This window comes from Dermacentor variabilis, chromosome 8 (assembly GCF_050947875.1).
Source record: "Dermacentor variabilis isolate Ectoservices chromosome 8, ASM5094787v1, whole genome shotgun sequence".
Lineage (NCBI taxonomy): Eukaryota > Metazoa > Arthropoda > Arachnida > Ixodida > Ixodidae > Dermacentor > Dermacentor variabilis.
In genome coordinates, this window is record NC_134575.1 from 53,103,653 (window position 1) to 53,120,008 (window position 16,356).

The 16,356-nt window shown below is 46.6% G+C and overlaps 2 protein-coding genes across 3 annotated transcripts in view; one reads left to right on the forward strand and one right to left on the reverse strand.

Annotated features, from left to right (window-relative positions):
• Nucleotides 1–12,997, forward strand: part of LOC142590218 (uncharacterized) — a 55,269-nt gene extending 42,272 nt beyond the window's left edge. Inside the window, exons 4-5 of one of the 2 annotated variants that reach the window (XM_075702138.1) lie at nucleotides 11,555–11,848; nucleotides 12,633–12,997. In XM_075702138.1, the coding sequence (XP_075558253.1) occupies nucleotides 11,555–11,848; nucleotides 12,633–12,848 (510 nt within the window). In that variant the 3' untranslated portion in view covers nucleotides 12,849–12,997. The remainder of the gene's footprint in view (nucleotides 1–11,554; nucleotides 11,849–12,632) is intronic. The other variant, XM_075702139.1, reaches the window with a different exon arrangement.
• A 1,768-nt stretch (nucleotides 12,998–14,765) lies between these two features.
• Nucleotides 14,766–16,356, reverse strand: part of LOC142590219 (organic cation transporter protein-like) — a 29,366-nt gene continuing 27,775 nt past the window's right edge. The window contains exon 11 of the mRNA XM_075702141.1: nucleotides 14,766–15,680. Within this exon, the coding sequence (XP_075558256.1) occupies nucleotides 15,578–15,680 (103 nt within the window). The 3' untranslated portion in view covers nucleotides 14,766–15,577. The remainder of the gene's footprint in view (nucleotides 15,681–16,356) is intronic.

Below are 16,356 nucleotides of genomic sequence, written 5' to 3' on the forward strand. Positions count from 1 at the left end.
GCCTAGTTTCGCAGCCGTTACGATGCGATGAAGGCCGGCGTGCTCGGTAGATATCAGCGCAACGTGTGCCGTACTCCAGAATATATGCATTGAAACGTAATCATCACGAGTTACAGAAACGTTACCTTACGTGTACTTCACTCGAATCGAAAACTTATTTGCCTGTTTATCTTAGCCAGTGTTTAATAACTTTTTTTTGTTACGTCGCGCTCAAGCAGCTCCAATTTAGAGATCAGCCTGGAGGGGCCCAATTCCACAAATATTTTAACGGGTATCGCGTCCGGGCCTTTTCGCTAAGGTCGATTGTAGTTTGGGCGGCGCATCAAGCTCCTCAGTGTTCGTGATCCCGCGCGCCCAACGTCTCATCGGAGTTGGCTGCCTCTTCCACACGCCTGCCGACGATCCCGCCTATTTAGGGGGACCTCAGCCCATCATCGCTGGCCCTCCCGGGGGGAGCATACGGGGATGACGTCGAGGCCTGTGCACCCGACAGCGTGATGTTTTACATTCAAAAGGTCAACAGAACTTCACTATCCTCGATGTATGATTTGCTCGGATCGGCACACATCAACGATTATTTTAATGCGAATAGCATTCTTTGGCTACTTCAGCCGTTTTGAGCCTGTCTGTCTATCTATACTCTTAAGCTCATCCAGTGGCCGAAGTTGTCTACTTGCTTGGGCCGCTAAGAATGTACTCCTGGTTGTGATGCCGCCGTGGTCGTTCCATTGTCGTCACTCCAGCACCGAGATCCCATTCTCATCGTGCGGTAGTCGTCAAACCTTCTTAACCGGCCCAGTGACTCAGGTGGACTGAAAGTTTAGGCTACTGGGTGTCTGCTCGTGATTTTGATGTCATCGTTTTCGTTGCATCGTCTTCATTCCAGCTTAGTCATCCGACTCTCGTCATGCGCTTGTCGTCGCGCCATCTTCGTCATACATGTTTGACAATATAGTCATCGTTTACGCCATTGTCATCATGTACTCATCCTATTGTCCTCATGCCGTTCTCACATCATCGCCGTCATTGCGTCATCGTTATACAGCCGCCGTCATGCATTTTTTGCCATATTGCCATTGCCATTGTCATGATGCCGACGCGTTCGTTAAATCGTCGTCATTGTACGTTCAACATCATATTCTCATCATACCGCCGTCGTGAGCCATCGTCGCCCCACAGTCTTCGTCGTACCCTTGTCATCGTGCCATCGTCGTCACACCGTCGTTTCGCTATCGTCATCATTTCTGTGACATCATCCCATTGTCGTCATCCCGTCGTCGTCATACCACCTTTGTCGATCCATCGACGCCATTCCTCGTTGGTCATTTTATCGTAATTACGCTATCGTCATTCAATCGTAATTATGCCGCCTTTCTCATGCCATCGTCCTCATCGCATGCTCGTCAGACCGACGCTATCATGCGTCTATTGTCTTACCGTCGTCGTCATGCTGTTGGCGGGGTGCGATCGTCGTTATTCCAGCTTTTTTTTGCTTTAGAACAATTATATTCAAGTTTATTAAAAATAGGAAAGTACACAGGAAATGTTGTACAGGACACCTGAATCCCTAGCTCAAGGCTAGTTGGGATCCGTGCTAGTTGTAATTCACAATCTTAACATCAATACGAAGAATTATAAATAAATCATATATACATAGACATTCATTTAGAACACAAGGCAGGGTACGTGTATTAGCTACGAGAAACCCACAGAGAGGAATTTCTATTTAGTAAATTATACACTGCAAGTGAAAGGGGTAAACATATGTACACCATCGAGATGAAAACTATGCATATAGTAGTAGTGAGTGATAATGGGATTTCACTGATTGTGAAAAACATTTTGCTTGTTTTACTTCCAATGGTAAGCTGTTCCATAGCAGTGCTCCAGCGTTGTCTTCGCCTTCCATATACATTATGCATTTTTGGCAAGAGAAAATTTCCCTTAAATGCACTGCGTGTATAGCTTCTCAAATGTAAAAAAATTGACACACTCAAAGGACAGTTAGTGGTTATGGTGTTATGAGTATACAATATAGTTTTAAGATTCAGTAGTAAATTAAAAGGCAGTATATTTGAACTTTGAAACAGCGGCATTGACTTAGCATTGTAATCCGAAAAAGTCATAAATCGCAAGGCCCTTTTCTGAAGAAGTACAATAGGTTAAACATATGAAACGTACGTGTTACCCCAAGATGCAATACAGTAGGATAAATGGCTATGGAATATGCTAAAGTAAATTGTTCTCAGAGTGGCAGGGTCGAAGTAATAACGACATTTATACAGCATAAAACAAGCCTTGCTCAACTTTTTGCACAGCAATGCAATGTGAGGCTTCCAATGAAGATGCTCGTCTAGTGTGACACCCAAGTATAGAATTGAATTCACCCGCTCAAGTATATTATGGTTTAGAGAAAGCGAATGACAGTCTCTTAGTCGTGCTTTCCATGAAGAAGTAAAGAGCATATATTTAGTTTTCTTGATATTCAGAGTTAGCTTATTTGACACGAACCAGTGGTTAACACTCCGAAGTTCATTATTAGCCACTTTAAATGTTTTGTCCAAGGAGTCTAGCGCACAAAGTAGCGCACTTCATCTGGTTGTCGTCATGCTGTTGTCCCAAAATTTAGGAATCGACATCTCATTGTCGTCATATGCCATCGTCGTTATACCACATCTGCCATTGCAGCCAGGTTATTCCTTCATCATTTCATCGTCACTGCGTCGACGTCATACAGTCGTCATGCTCACGGGCAACCGTGGAAAGCGAGTGCCGTAGCAATTTCGGACGATATAACAGTATGTGGCATATAGCCGAAGCGACAAAAGTCTCAGAATTATCGCTACACGTGTTGAATAAACGTGACTTCAGGAATACGGTCTGTCGCTACAATGTTCGAATGCTCGTAGCATTACCGACGACAGTCATCGTGAGAAGGGTTCTGCCGTAGTTTCTTCTTTTTTTTTTTGCAGTGTAGAATGCTAAATGAAATGCATCATGTAATTCTGGCAAGCGATGTTCGACATCCATGACGTATGTGGCAATCCATCGTACGTATCAAGACACGCTATTTTCGTTTAATCCTTGTATCCTTTTCACCAAAAGTACAAATTTTGAATTGTAAACGCTCTACGATCCCCGTGTCCGACACGGCTAATAATGTTGCGTCCATTGTTGTTATTCGGGGGCGAAGCGAGGAACAAGAAGCCGTTTCCCAGAGCTCACTAAATTGTCCACTGTTAGGGGGTAAGACCTCACCTTTATTCAAGTACTCACAGAAGCCCAAAAAGACCTCACCTTTATTCAAGTACTCACAGAAGCCCAAGTTTAGCATGATATCCGTCGGACTAATCTTTCAATATCAGCGTTTCGCGCCATCATGCACATTTGCAAACAGCGATTTTCTGTTTCCCCTAAGAATCCACGACACTGTAGTTCATGTAGTCTGAGAAAACCTGCACCGCAATTTAGATGCAAAGCTCTTTAACACTTACTCTATTTTATGTTTTTAAAAAAAGCGTACAAACCACCGCAAATGGCTAATTAGTGCAGAACCTTCTTAAGTCAACACTTTGGCTACACCAAGGCGTAGCAAACTGCAAGATGTGGCTTTCGAGGAGTTAACGTTACAGTAGCTAAATCTCGCATAGCGGAAAAAAGATGAAAAACAAATCAGTAATGCAATCCCCCTCCTGGGTACGAGCCATTGTGTGTCCCACTGTGTTTGTCTTCATCGGCTTGAGTGGTCCCTCTTGACGGGTTTTGGCACGCTTCAATGCACAAAGGTTACTAAATATAAACGCTAAAAATAAGGAATGCGCAATAGTGGAAAACCGTAAGACGTACAAGCTACGCTGCGTGGTCCCCTGAGATTCCTACGGTGTGAGCAGATTCGGCATCACCCGATGCCAGTGGACCGCTATAGGCTCACCGATGGCTTAACTGCTAGCGAAGAACTTGTAGTAAAAAGTGATTTCAGTCGCGAAAAGGTAGTTCGTCTACGCTATTCCTATTTTCAAAGTTCACTGCTACAAAGGTCAGCAGCCTTACGGGTCGACCAGTATCAACGCTGCCGTCGCGTATACAGACCTAACGGTTGTGAGTAACAACGTCCAAGCATTCGGCGAACGCGTTATTAGCAACAGTTACTAATAGTAGTTTAACCTTTACCAGCAAGCAGGCGTGGGAAGCAGGCAAATCAGAGCGAGACCTTCGCATCGCAAGCTCGATCATTCGCGGATAACAAGGCTACTTACAGTGGCGCGGTTCTTCAAGTGTGCGAGGCTACGCGCTGTAGCAGGTTGCTGTAGCACAGCTGCAAGCTTTCTCCGCGTGAGCAAGGACGAGAACTTCCGCCCCGCGCAGGAAGCGAGTTCCGGCGCATCGGGAAAGCAGCAGACGATCCATATACAGTTAGGGTTATAGTCTCAGTTTCCCCCCGACATTTACGCCCGAAACCTCCTTTTCTGTTTCTTTCTGTCTTCCCTTTTATCTTCCTTTCATTCCACGGCCAGCACGCCCATTCTTTCGGGCGAAACTTTCCTCCCGGAGCACGGCCCAGCGAACCGTAACGCTCTGAATCGGCGACACGGCGTCCGTTCGTTTATCGCATACCCTCACGTTAGCAGAGGACACTGTCGGGGTATGGGTTCACCCTTTGCTCCGACCGTCTCGGGCACCTCCCCTACCGTTCCGGAACGGGAAGCTCTTTCGCGTATATGTATGGCGTGCGCGAGAGATAGATGTTCGTTCACTCGTCACTCACGCGATAAGTACGCTGTCCCAGGGTGCTGTCGGATGCGATGAACGTTCAGGCTTTCCTTTCTCTGTCCTTTCTTTCTTTCTTCTTTTTTTTTTTTGATCAGGGCGCTATATGGAGAACCCAGAAATGAGGAAAAGTTATGCTGGCCTGGCGTTGCCACGTCCAGATGAATTCTCTTGTTTTATGTGACGAACGCACGATTTGATTATGAGGCACGCCGTAGTGGGGGACTATGGATTGATTTGGACCACCAGAGGATCTTTAGCGGGCCCGCCGATGCGCGGTACACGGGCGGTTTTTGCCTTTGGCCCCCATCGAAATGCAGCTGCCGCGGCCGGGATTTGATGCCGTGACCTCGAGCTCAGCGGCGCGAAAAAATTGCCGCTAAGCCAACGAGGCGGGTCCGTTGGCGTGAGCCTTTGGTAGGCATTGCGTTGTCCCAAACACCTGCTCAGTTATGTGTTTGAAAACAAAAATGTACGATCAGGACTAAAGCACGGGCTGTTTGGTCTGGCATTAGTGACGGTTAAGCAAGGCGAAAGGCACTCACTGGTAGTGCACGAACAACAGGAGGATCCGAGAGTCTCTGTTCTTTTGTTGGCCGCAACCCTACTGGTAAGCAGGCAATAAAGCTAGATAAAACATAGAGCAAAGTAATTGTTGTGTTTAATAAGTCTAATAAGGTAGAATGAAAATAAAAGTGAAGGAATAGATAAAAAACTCCCGCAAGATAGGAGGCAAACCCACATCTTGAGCTTTAGGCGTGCCACGCTTTGCCAATAAGCGTACCTCGGCAACTTCCTTTCGTTCGTTTTCTTGGTATTTTGTGCGTGTGCACAGGATAATTCTTGGGAGTGTTAGCCAGCGCCGTCCATGGTCATGGCGGCGGATGCGGGACGTGCCCTTTAACCGCAGGCGTCAAGTAGTGCGCGAGCTTGGGAGCCCGCAAAGTGGCCCAAAAACACTCCTACGGTATTCTTGTTGCACCAAGGCTGCCAAATTCGAGGTACTCGCTATGTAATGAGTGAGAAGAGGACCCGAGGGGCCTGATTTTTTTTATTTATTACAGCGAAGCTGTTTATGGCTAGGGTGCACAACTGGGGATAACTATAACTTGTCCCAAGGAGCATGTTAGGAACGTCGTATAAGCGCAATTAAACAACAAAAGAGCAGCGAGTAGCTTATTACGCGAGCGTGTGACGTAGGCATGTGCCATCTTTGTCATCGTCACATCTTGATGTAACGGTAACCGACGAGATCAGGAAAATAAGATTGAAATTAATTCAACGAACATTATTTACTTTTTCTTCTCTCGACAGAAAACATTTCTACAATCTGCTCGGTAAACTGCAGGGTGCTTTTCCGGCGCCCTGCAAGCGCCAGAAGAGCACCATGACCACTACATAGTGGATGCTCAGCAGGTGGACCTGCTGAGCATCCACTATGCCGGTGCATCGTTTCGGACGTGCATGACGTGTTTCCGGCTTCCTAATTTGCTTCCGGCGCACTCCCTCAGCCAAAGCACAGCCTTCGAGCATGACCTGTTTTACGTTATCCAGAGGGGGGCCGTCGCTGGGCTGGCAATTCGTACACCACCTATATCCAGCTGTATTTTTCGGTGCTACCTACATCGTGGCATTTAACTTGTGGTGGCGAAGGAAAGCACAAATCTCCGGAAATCATCGTCATCAACGCGTGTTCTACTTAGCTCCGTTGCAGGACGAAGGCCACTTCCGGCGATCTCCAGTTACGTCCGTCTAGCGACTTCCATCGTATGCCGGCAGACTTCCCCAACGCGCATCGCTCAATATAATACTCGACGCATATTTCCTTCCACTCTTCGCACCCGTGCCAGAAATAGGCGACCCATATTCTCGCCATAGTAGAAACGCATGTCAGCGAAATCCTATCGGAGTGCACACGTGATATCCTCGGGAGAGCCGAGAAGCTCCCCTAAAGGGTTTTCTCGCAGTCCTACTTCTGCACCGTTTTCTCCCACCCACTCACCTGACAGCGATACGTATACCTGCGTAAGAGAGCGGCGAGAGGAGCAACGAAACTCGGCTCACTCCTCGTCGCTGTGTTCCGAGTCGGAAAGAAAGTAAGTCGCGACATCGTGTTTGCCCAGCTCTCGAGTGTAGCTGTAGTGTGGAAAAGAACCCCAGTAGGAAGGGCGAGGTCCTTTCGAACTACACGAATCTTGCGCTGTTGAGCAAGGAGCTGCGTGATAGCTCATTGACTTCAATTCTTTTCTTTCTTCTCTGTTTTTATGTACGCAAGTGTCCCTTAACCTATATGAGAAGAAACAAAATAAAAACATAAACGAACGGAAAAGATATATAATAGAACAACAGTACCGACACCCTTCCAGAAGCGGGTTCCTTAGACGGCCAGGAGGATTCGATTACAGCCACCAGAGATCCGCAAATACCAAAAAGCGGTGGGACAAGCAGCGGAACCAATTGGTCGCGCGTATGCAAATACGGACACTTGGTTCACTTACATGATTGATAGATAGATAGATAGATAGATAGATAGATAGATAGATAGATAGATAGATAGATAGATAGATAGATAGATAGATAGATAGATAGATAGATAGATAGATAGATAGATAGATAGATAGATAGATAGATAGATAGATAGATAGATAGATAGATAGATAGATAGATAGATAGATAGATAGATAGATAGATAGATAGATAGATAGATAGATAGATAGATAGATAGATAGATAGATAGATAGATAGATAGATAGATAGATAGATAGATAGATATTTCCTGAAAATTCCTGAGAAGCAGCTTTTGGAAAGAATTCCCAAGGCGCACCTTTGATAGCTTCAGTGGTGCCATTGAATTTACGGGACTTCCTGTCACGTGGACGTTCGCTTTATTTTTATTTTATTTTCTTTCTTTTAAAACCTTTGTAACCACGCACGAACGCCTGCCGCAGTGGCATATAAAAAAACAAGCTCACCGACGATTACAATCCTCCCTAAATGCGAAATTTGAACGCGTCTCTATACGTGTTCTCATTTCGCGATATATCGGCTGGCGCGGACAATCTGTCTCGTGCGGCACGTTGCAAACGGAGAGAAGTGCGGCAAGGCGCCCTCGCTAACCGGGAGATCGTGAGAGGAAGCGCGTGGTTAAAGCAGGCGACACGCGGTACGATTCGGCGTCCGATCCGACGTGCGGCGCTGCATGCTCCGGCATGCGGCATACGACGATTCGGGGCACACGGTGCGCGCATCGGAACGATCGAGCGGCGCGTAAGCTCCGCCCAGATCCAGTCCCCCAGCTTGACTTCATATCTACGTCGAGAAACGCCATATAAACAACTCTGCACAACATTGCTTCGCTTTACGCGAGCACTGCGAATAAAATTATGCCCCTGCGAGTGACAGAACACTTCACGACGGCGCGTTGGCCACTGACGACTCTTCTAACAGCCAGCGATAGGGCCGGTAGGCCTGGCTAGGCGGACTCGACGGCGCGTACGATCCAACCCGAGCACGTCGAAGGGCGCTTTTTTTTTTGCCAAAACAATTAACACTGTACACTTAGGTCGCCCTTACTTAAATACAATTGGTTTACTCGACGCAATCGTGGCGAAGGGCAAACATGCAAGCGAAATCAGCAGCCTCGCTCAGACGGTCGGTGTGTGCTGTCTGTCCGCGAAATGCCCTCGCGTCGCGGCTCCAGATCTCGCCAGAGCTTAGTGCTAGTGCACTGGGCGCTGCTTTGCATAACAGGCACACGTTCGAGATAAATTTACTAAACTAGTAACTATTTCGTGTCGGAAACAAACTGCAGCAGGCAAGGAAAAAAAAGACTGCGAGAAACCGGCCAGCCAGCGGCGCCTCCGTGGAGGGAACGTCAGACAACGTCACATGCTAGCCGCGCTGTCATTGGCTGCGGCGAGACGACGGTGCGGTTGTCGGACGCGTCGGACGATGAAAACCTGCCCTGTTTGTCGCAACGCCGGACGTCGGATCCGGCGCTTCGGCACGGCAGAACACCTCGATTCCGGCTGCCGTTCCGGCGCGTCGGACGCCGGATCGGACATCGAATCGGACCGTGTGTCTCCCGCTTGACGCGTGGGCGCGATTCACAGCAGCCGTCACCGGCCGACCTCCCAGACGACGCGCGTTAGTCTAGCGCCATCTCGTATCCATCGTCGCCGCACTACGCTTATCTTATTACCCTTTCGCCATATTTTCCTCCTCAACGTTCCTCCTCGCGTCTTTCATCCCCCGCTGCGCTCCGCGTTCGCTTTCACCTTTCGCTGTGCTCGTTCGCTCGGTTACGCCGACACTCGCCGCAGGAAGGGGCGCCTAAGAGCTACGCTCAAAAGTATGGCGTTCTGCTTTTGACCTGAATGTCTGCGTAGGTCGCGCGCTCGTCCACACGCAGTCCTGAGAAACGAACGTTCGTTTATAAGTAGTGAGAAAGCTGAGCATTCGAGCCTGTTACTGCAATAAATTTTCGACTCGCGATGATTGTCGAAAAGCTGTCATGCCTACCCTATAAGTTCAACTCGTACGAACGCCTCGTTCTTCCATTTTTGACTATTGGGTGATCGCTCCGCTAGATTTTGCTGCCACTTCCCGAGCTATTGTGCATTAGGAAGGCATGTTAACGCCATATCAGTGGCCCCAGGGACCAGTGACCGCTTGCCGGGCACACGTGATGACAGCAGCGTCTCAATAATGATACGGGAACTTTTTTATTGGTATCTGTTATCAGTTCACTTGTCTTTCTATTTTAAGACGAGAGCCTTAGACGACTCATGGGGCGAAACATTCGATGTGCGTCGTTACGCCGTCTAGCGTTGTGGCACCAAAACTCATAGGGAGTCGAACCCTCGACCTTTGGTGTTAATTTGGCCAAATCAGGCCGTAGATTTCTATATAAGAAAGCGTGAAGTCGAGGCAAAGAAGCGGCAGCACTACCTGCGGTGTTAAGGCAAAATTAATTAAGACACCGCTAATTAGGATAAAGTTGATTAAGGCACTCGAACCCACGACCTTTGATGGGAGTCATACCCGCGACTGTTGGTGTTAATTATGGCGAAGGTAATTAAGACACACTTAATTAAGGCATATAATAAATCAAATCACTCGATCGCACTACCTTCGGTAGGAGAAAACAACAGGAAGTAACAATGCATTAGAATTAAAGTGTCATGTGAAGTAATGAATGTCTCGTGAAAGGGCAGCGCCGAAAATTATCATCGATGAGCTGTCACGGGGACGGTAAAAATTATATCGACGAAAAAAAAAACCACCGTGTATACATCGAGGACACCGTGGCATTTATGCCAATGTCGTTGTGGTCAGGCCAGCTAAAATCTTTTTCTGATATTTCTTAAGGGCTCGCTTCAATGACTCTCTGTATATATTTACAGTATAAGATCACCCTGTTGGTTTAGAACTGGTGTGCAACATTGTCTTCCTTCTTTTTTGCGCCGAAAATAATGTTGTCACACACACAAACTCAATGTTTAAAGAGATGTTGCAGAGGCTGGCGCACACTACAAGAAATACCCGGCTGAAGAGCTTCCTACTGGCCTGGTTGATGCGCTCCATTGACGTTGATGCTTTCGTGCCGCATAAACGACGAAATAACCCTTAGCAGGTAGCACCACTTGCCCTCTCTTTGTTCTATATGTATTTCGTTTTTTTTTGTGTGTGTGTGTGTTGAAAGACCGTCAACGTCACCAATGCTTCCTTTGGATTCTTATAAATTTGTACGAGATGCCTCTTTACACTCATTACGAAGAGACTGCGAAAAGCTTTAGCACGTCTAGGTTACCTAAAGCGTTCTCTGCGCTCAGACCCCAAAGAAACAAAATTACTCACTCATAAAACCCTGGTGCTATTCCTTTAGCCCATCAAGGATTACGGGTGTGGGAGTTGGAATCCATACCTGAAATCCGACATGAAAAAAAAAACTTGAATCCGTTACACAAAACAAAAGCTATTCGATTTTTACACCGGCGTTACGCCAAGGATTCCTCCCCCTCTTCTAACATTCGCTCCATGAACCACTCTTCTCTAGTAGAGTGGCGTAACGTAGAAAATCTTAAACTATTTTACACCACTGTTGACTCTGAACGTTGCTGATCATTAGAATACATTAGGTTTGCTAAAGCGTCTAACATACGGAATTTTCACCCCCTACATGTAACACCCCTGTACGCCCGCACTGACTGAAATTCAAATAAATATTTTTTTCCCGATCCATTGAATTTTGGAACCAGCTTCCCCCTAACATGCGAAAATTGACACTTGATAATTTTGTTAAGGCAATCACTGGTTGATGCCCGTGATTACTAGGACCATGTATTATACACTGTTTATATACTATGTGTATGTATTGAGGCCATTTCTTTCTCTTTCAACATGTTTCTTATAATAGTGCTTTGCTTTGTACCTTTGATTTGTGTACCCCCTTTTGCTGTGTTTGCGGCACCCTTGATTTTGTTACCCCCCTCCTCATTCTTAGGGTTGCAGTATGTAGAAATAAATAAATAAATAAAATTATTTTCGGGACCTCATTCTGTGTATTATGATATGCCACCTTACGTTGACAAGTTGACAAACCCAATTGTGATTATATGGCAACTTAGACTTTCTTGAGTGGGGGGTGGGGGGAGGGCAAAGTAACATTGCATGATCGCGACTTCAGTATTCCCTTGAGTGGCTCCCCGCAATCCTTTCGTTCATGTTCACTGCAGTTCTTGCACTTAACGACGTTTGCAAAATGCTTTAATGGTCTCTCGCGCAGCAGGCTGACACCGAGCAGCGGCAGCCGCCGGTGGACGAGCGGCCATTCCTGCGACTGGTCTCTCCCGGCCTCCTGATCAGCACGCGGCTCGACGATCCGGCAACGGCGAGCATCCTGCGAGACGCCAGGATGCTTCCCCGCCGATCCCTGGTGCCCGATCCGCCGGTCTATAGGCCTGCGAGGGGCGAGACTGACTCCGCTCCGGTGACGTCACTTCCGCCTCCGTCCGAGGCCCCCGTTGATCCTCCAGAGTCCGTGGCTACGTGGCAGTCGCATCCGTTCGACTCATCCGCGGTAAGAAGTAGCGTGGTAAGAAGATCAGGTGTACTACCTCAACTTGGCCCAGTGCCGGCAACCATCCACGTTCTTTGTAAAAGTGTTCACACAGCTGTGAATAGTGAAACAAAGAATAGTGCAACAACAAATGCAAACCGAAACATTACCGGGGGGTCGCAGAAAAAAAGAAATTGGCACTTCGAGGAATCAACTTGGGGCCAACAACTGAAGTGTCAGCCCGAAGCCTGCACTACGTCAACGTGGCTCGCCTTCGTCGGGGCTCAAGATTACTTCCTTCACGCACTGCTAAACAGCTGCAAACAGGCTTTGTACGTTCACAGAAACTCAACAAACAAACGGGCATGCTCTGCGATGGATACTCGCCTGAATGATTGATTGGAAATGTCGACCAAGGTATATGTAATTGGCATGTCCGCAAAGTTCAATTTCCGTAATGCTTTAATTCAATGAAATGACGGTCTGGGGTTGTCAGTGAAAGCTCCAAGTAATTTGACATTCAGCTGTAGCATTTCTGCGCGTAGTCTAAACGGCACGTACCCATCTCAATGGAACGGGCAGAGTATCGAGCAGCAAACGCGAGGCATTTCTAGCGGTGCCCTCGAGTTCCGCGTTTTGAAGTTTCACTTTGAAGCGTTTCGCCGAAGAGATGTGTTTGACCCTTCTAGCAAGTCTGACAAAGCGCGTACGCGTGTTCTGAGCCTCGATTCGTTAAGCATGGAAACCAGCATCAGTCCCTATGCTCATACTTCCGTACTTTGTTCTCCATTCCCTTTGTTTTCAGACGCCGAGTGATGCATTTTCCTTGGCGACTTGGTCGTCGACTCCATTCCAGCCAGTGTCAAGCGAGGACTTTGACCCCGCGGACAGCGAAGCCACATCCCGATGGACCGCGACAGCTCGCAGGCGGATGACGTCAAGTCCTGAAAGCCAAGTCAGCCAGGTGTCGACTAGTGTCGCGATTTCCGAGCAAGCGAGGGCAAACGGCCAGATACGATAGAAGCGTCTTCAACGCTCAAAGAGAGGTCGTTGACGCATGTTCTACACTAATTATCGCAAGAACCTCGCCAGTTTACAGCCCTGTCCTCCTAAGTTAGAAACTGTCCCCAGCCTTGGGAAATTGAAAAAAAAATTTTAAAATGTCGGCGCTGCTGGGTAGTGAACTTTCTTTATGTTTTCATTGCCCATTGTATAGGGCTTTTTTGTTAACATTAAATTTGACTGATCAATTTATCAATGACGTGGGATTCTGGGCAACTTCAGCCGGGACGTTTTCACCTTTTGTTTGTATATGAGCAGGTACGAAAGACGTGAGTAAATGCAAAGCTTTCTGTGGGATGCTACATTTCGTCATTATTACGTAGTTGAACGCCATCGCCGTTCATTTATATTCTAGTGCTGACGTTACTGGACGATAGGAGGCTGGATGATTACGCAGCCTAGCACAGACGCGTATTCCTCAGGTGGACTGTAATATTCTGCAAACATATTTCGTGAAATAAACTATTGCTGTCGGTATTACTTCGGAAGTTGCATGTCACGTAGTTCTTCCAAGTAACGTGAGCCTATGAGCGCGTTGCCGCAGAGCGTTCCCTCTACACTACAGCCTAACATGTGCTTAAATTCTAAACATTCGTCTTCCTCACTGGTCTTCAATGTTTTCATTAGGGTCAAAACCTTCCTGCTTTTTCACATTCATTTCACTTGCGATCCTCACATAAGAACAAAGGTAAGAATAACGTTTCTTGCGCTTGCAGTATCTTTCTAAACAACTAACTGGCGTAGCAGGAGTATTGTGTAAACATAAAATAGAGTATCGCCCTGCCGCAAACTTTGGATCTGTCTCTACACAAAGCGTTGCATGGCACGTGGGTCAGGTGACAGTGACAAGAAGTTTATTAGTGTGTCCTGAGGAACTCGATTGGGGGGAACCGAAGGCTCCCCGATCAAGTTGGTGGCTCCGCCCACGACGGGACAGGGAGGTGGTGACTCTCCGCGACGTCGTGAGCCCTCTGGACGGCCTGTAGTTGGTTTGTGAAATCCGAGCTCTTCAGCAAGGCGTCCCACTTGGACAGGTGTACAAATAAATTACCAACTGACCGACCGATCGACCGACCGAGCGACTGGCTCACTGACTGACTGACTAGCTTATTTATTTATTTATTTATTTATTTATTTATTTATTTATTTATTTATTTATTTATTTATAAGTCCATATCTCGTTGTGCAGGCCCTTTCAGTGCGTTTGAGGAGCTCACTCGTTCAATTTGCACGATATGGCACAACGAGCGGCATAAATGCGGACGCATTAAATGTTGTAATTATTCTTGTAAAATAAAACTTCGGCCAACACCATGTTCCTTGGAAGTGACAGCTCTTATCGGTCACATTGCGCAAGACATGCTAAGTGGACTCTAATTAAGTCGCTTCCCTGCGCAGCATAAACTTAAAGCTTTTTATTTGTCTCGAACTAAATTCGAAAGAGAATCCTGATAGTGATGATTTGAGCGTGTGTAATAACAGGGTGTTTCCCTTAAATTTGGCCAAACTTTTAAAAATGCGCTAATGCTACGTAGCCGGACAGAACTAAGGTAATGTTGCTTGAAGTCGCATGGAGATTATTTCTTCCATTCTGCCTCATTAGATAATTAGACTTATTTAATAATCAACTTCTCAATTATTATAAATTGATGAGAAGTGTCAATGAGAAAATTGTAGAGCAACATGAGAAACTCCCGATAAACTTTTCTTTTGCTCAATACGCACTACATAAAAGTATTTTTCCGAGCGTGAGAAATGCCCCGTGAATACACCCAAAATTGCAGCGCGAGTGGCCCCTCGAGGCAATTCCCGTGTATTCGCCGGGTTCTTTCACGCTCGGAAAAGCACCTTTATGCAGGACGTATTGAGCAAGTCTGATATATTTAGTGCGAGCATTACTCATACGCTTCATATTCTCACCTGTACATCACCGTTTTGTGGCCTGGTGGTGGCGCTCACAGTCGGGAGAATAGAGAAGAGACTGGCTGCCTAAACCTTGTCTCACAACATATGTACACAGAGAGAGAAAGATAGTCAGCATGAAAGAGAAGTTCACTAGACCAGTTGTTGCCTGAAATAATATTATGGCACAAAAAAAGTGTTGTTCAAATGTAAGCATAAAATTTATTAATTAACCAGCGGTTGATAGTATAACTCCATTCGTCAGGACAGGATAACTATTATAACCATTAACCTGCCCTCACGATTGGAGTTCCACATCAGAAGTATGTACATATGCAGTGTTCGCGAACTCGCCGGATCCAGTTCGTGCATTGCAATATGTGCCGTTATTCGCTAAAATGTAATTAGCAAAGTTTTGTCGGTTTGTCGATACTGTTTCTTTTTTTCAAATTTCCCGTACAAATAATGTCTGCCTCTTGCAGTAATCCACTTGAAGAAGTCGAATTGTGACACCAGCGAAGGGGGACCTTTTTTTAAATTCTCTTGATATTAAAATAAAATGCCCCATATTGTCCAAAAGAATACAGCCGACCTCTCAAGGGAGTCATGGTTTGTTCTGCGTGGTACCTTTGGCCAGGTAACGTTTTCTTTCACGTTCACCATTTCGCCTTCAACCTTCCGTTGAATGCGGACGCCTCCACAAGGCAGTCGAACCGGCCCATCATGGTTATCGCCACTGCCGGCATTCTCACAGAGAAGCCCTGGCGATCGACGGCGTGATGTAGTTCAGTGCTTGACGTCGTTGTCGAGTACGGCAAGCTCAGACCCAGCAAGTTGAAGTTTCGAGTCGATCGTAGTGTCCTTAGAGGGTACGACTTTACCTGCTTTGCTGAAAACAAAAACAAAGAGAATGAGATCGAAACTATGTCTTGTTTGCGGAATGTATTCACATAAAATGGAATGCAAATAAGTATTTCCAGTAACTGAGCCTAGAGACCACCAGAACATCGTTTCATCGGCAGTTCGAACAGTGATAATTGTTACAACACTCTGTAAGACTCATCGCCGTGACTAAGACCGACAGGCAGAACACCGGGCACTGGCTTCTGGAAGCATTGAACGAACTAAACATGGAATTCGCATTTCGTAGAAGGGAACTGTGAAGTCCTTACACACGTTCTATGCCACCTATGCAATACGCCGACTGCTTCTGAGAGTACAGCTAATCGGAGAACTGGGCGAAGACGTCGGGAGCTTACAACCACCCAACCACCAGAAAAATTCATTCAGCTTTTAGATGTTCTTTTTTAGGTCATTGACAGTTTACAGGCAACCTGCGCACTTTGTGCCTTGAAACCTTTGTGGACTGGTATACCTAAAAATTTTCTGCTGCCAAACCGTTCGGAAGTCAATGGGTCATCAGAGACCAAAGGAAATTGGCTGGTTAACGATGGCTGACTGAAGGTTGTGTAACACACTTTAAGTAGACAAAAGCGCAAGTCTTAAGTAGGCACCTAAGGCAAGAGAGAGAGAGAGAGAGAGAGGGGGGGGGGACTTTAGTAGAG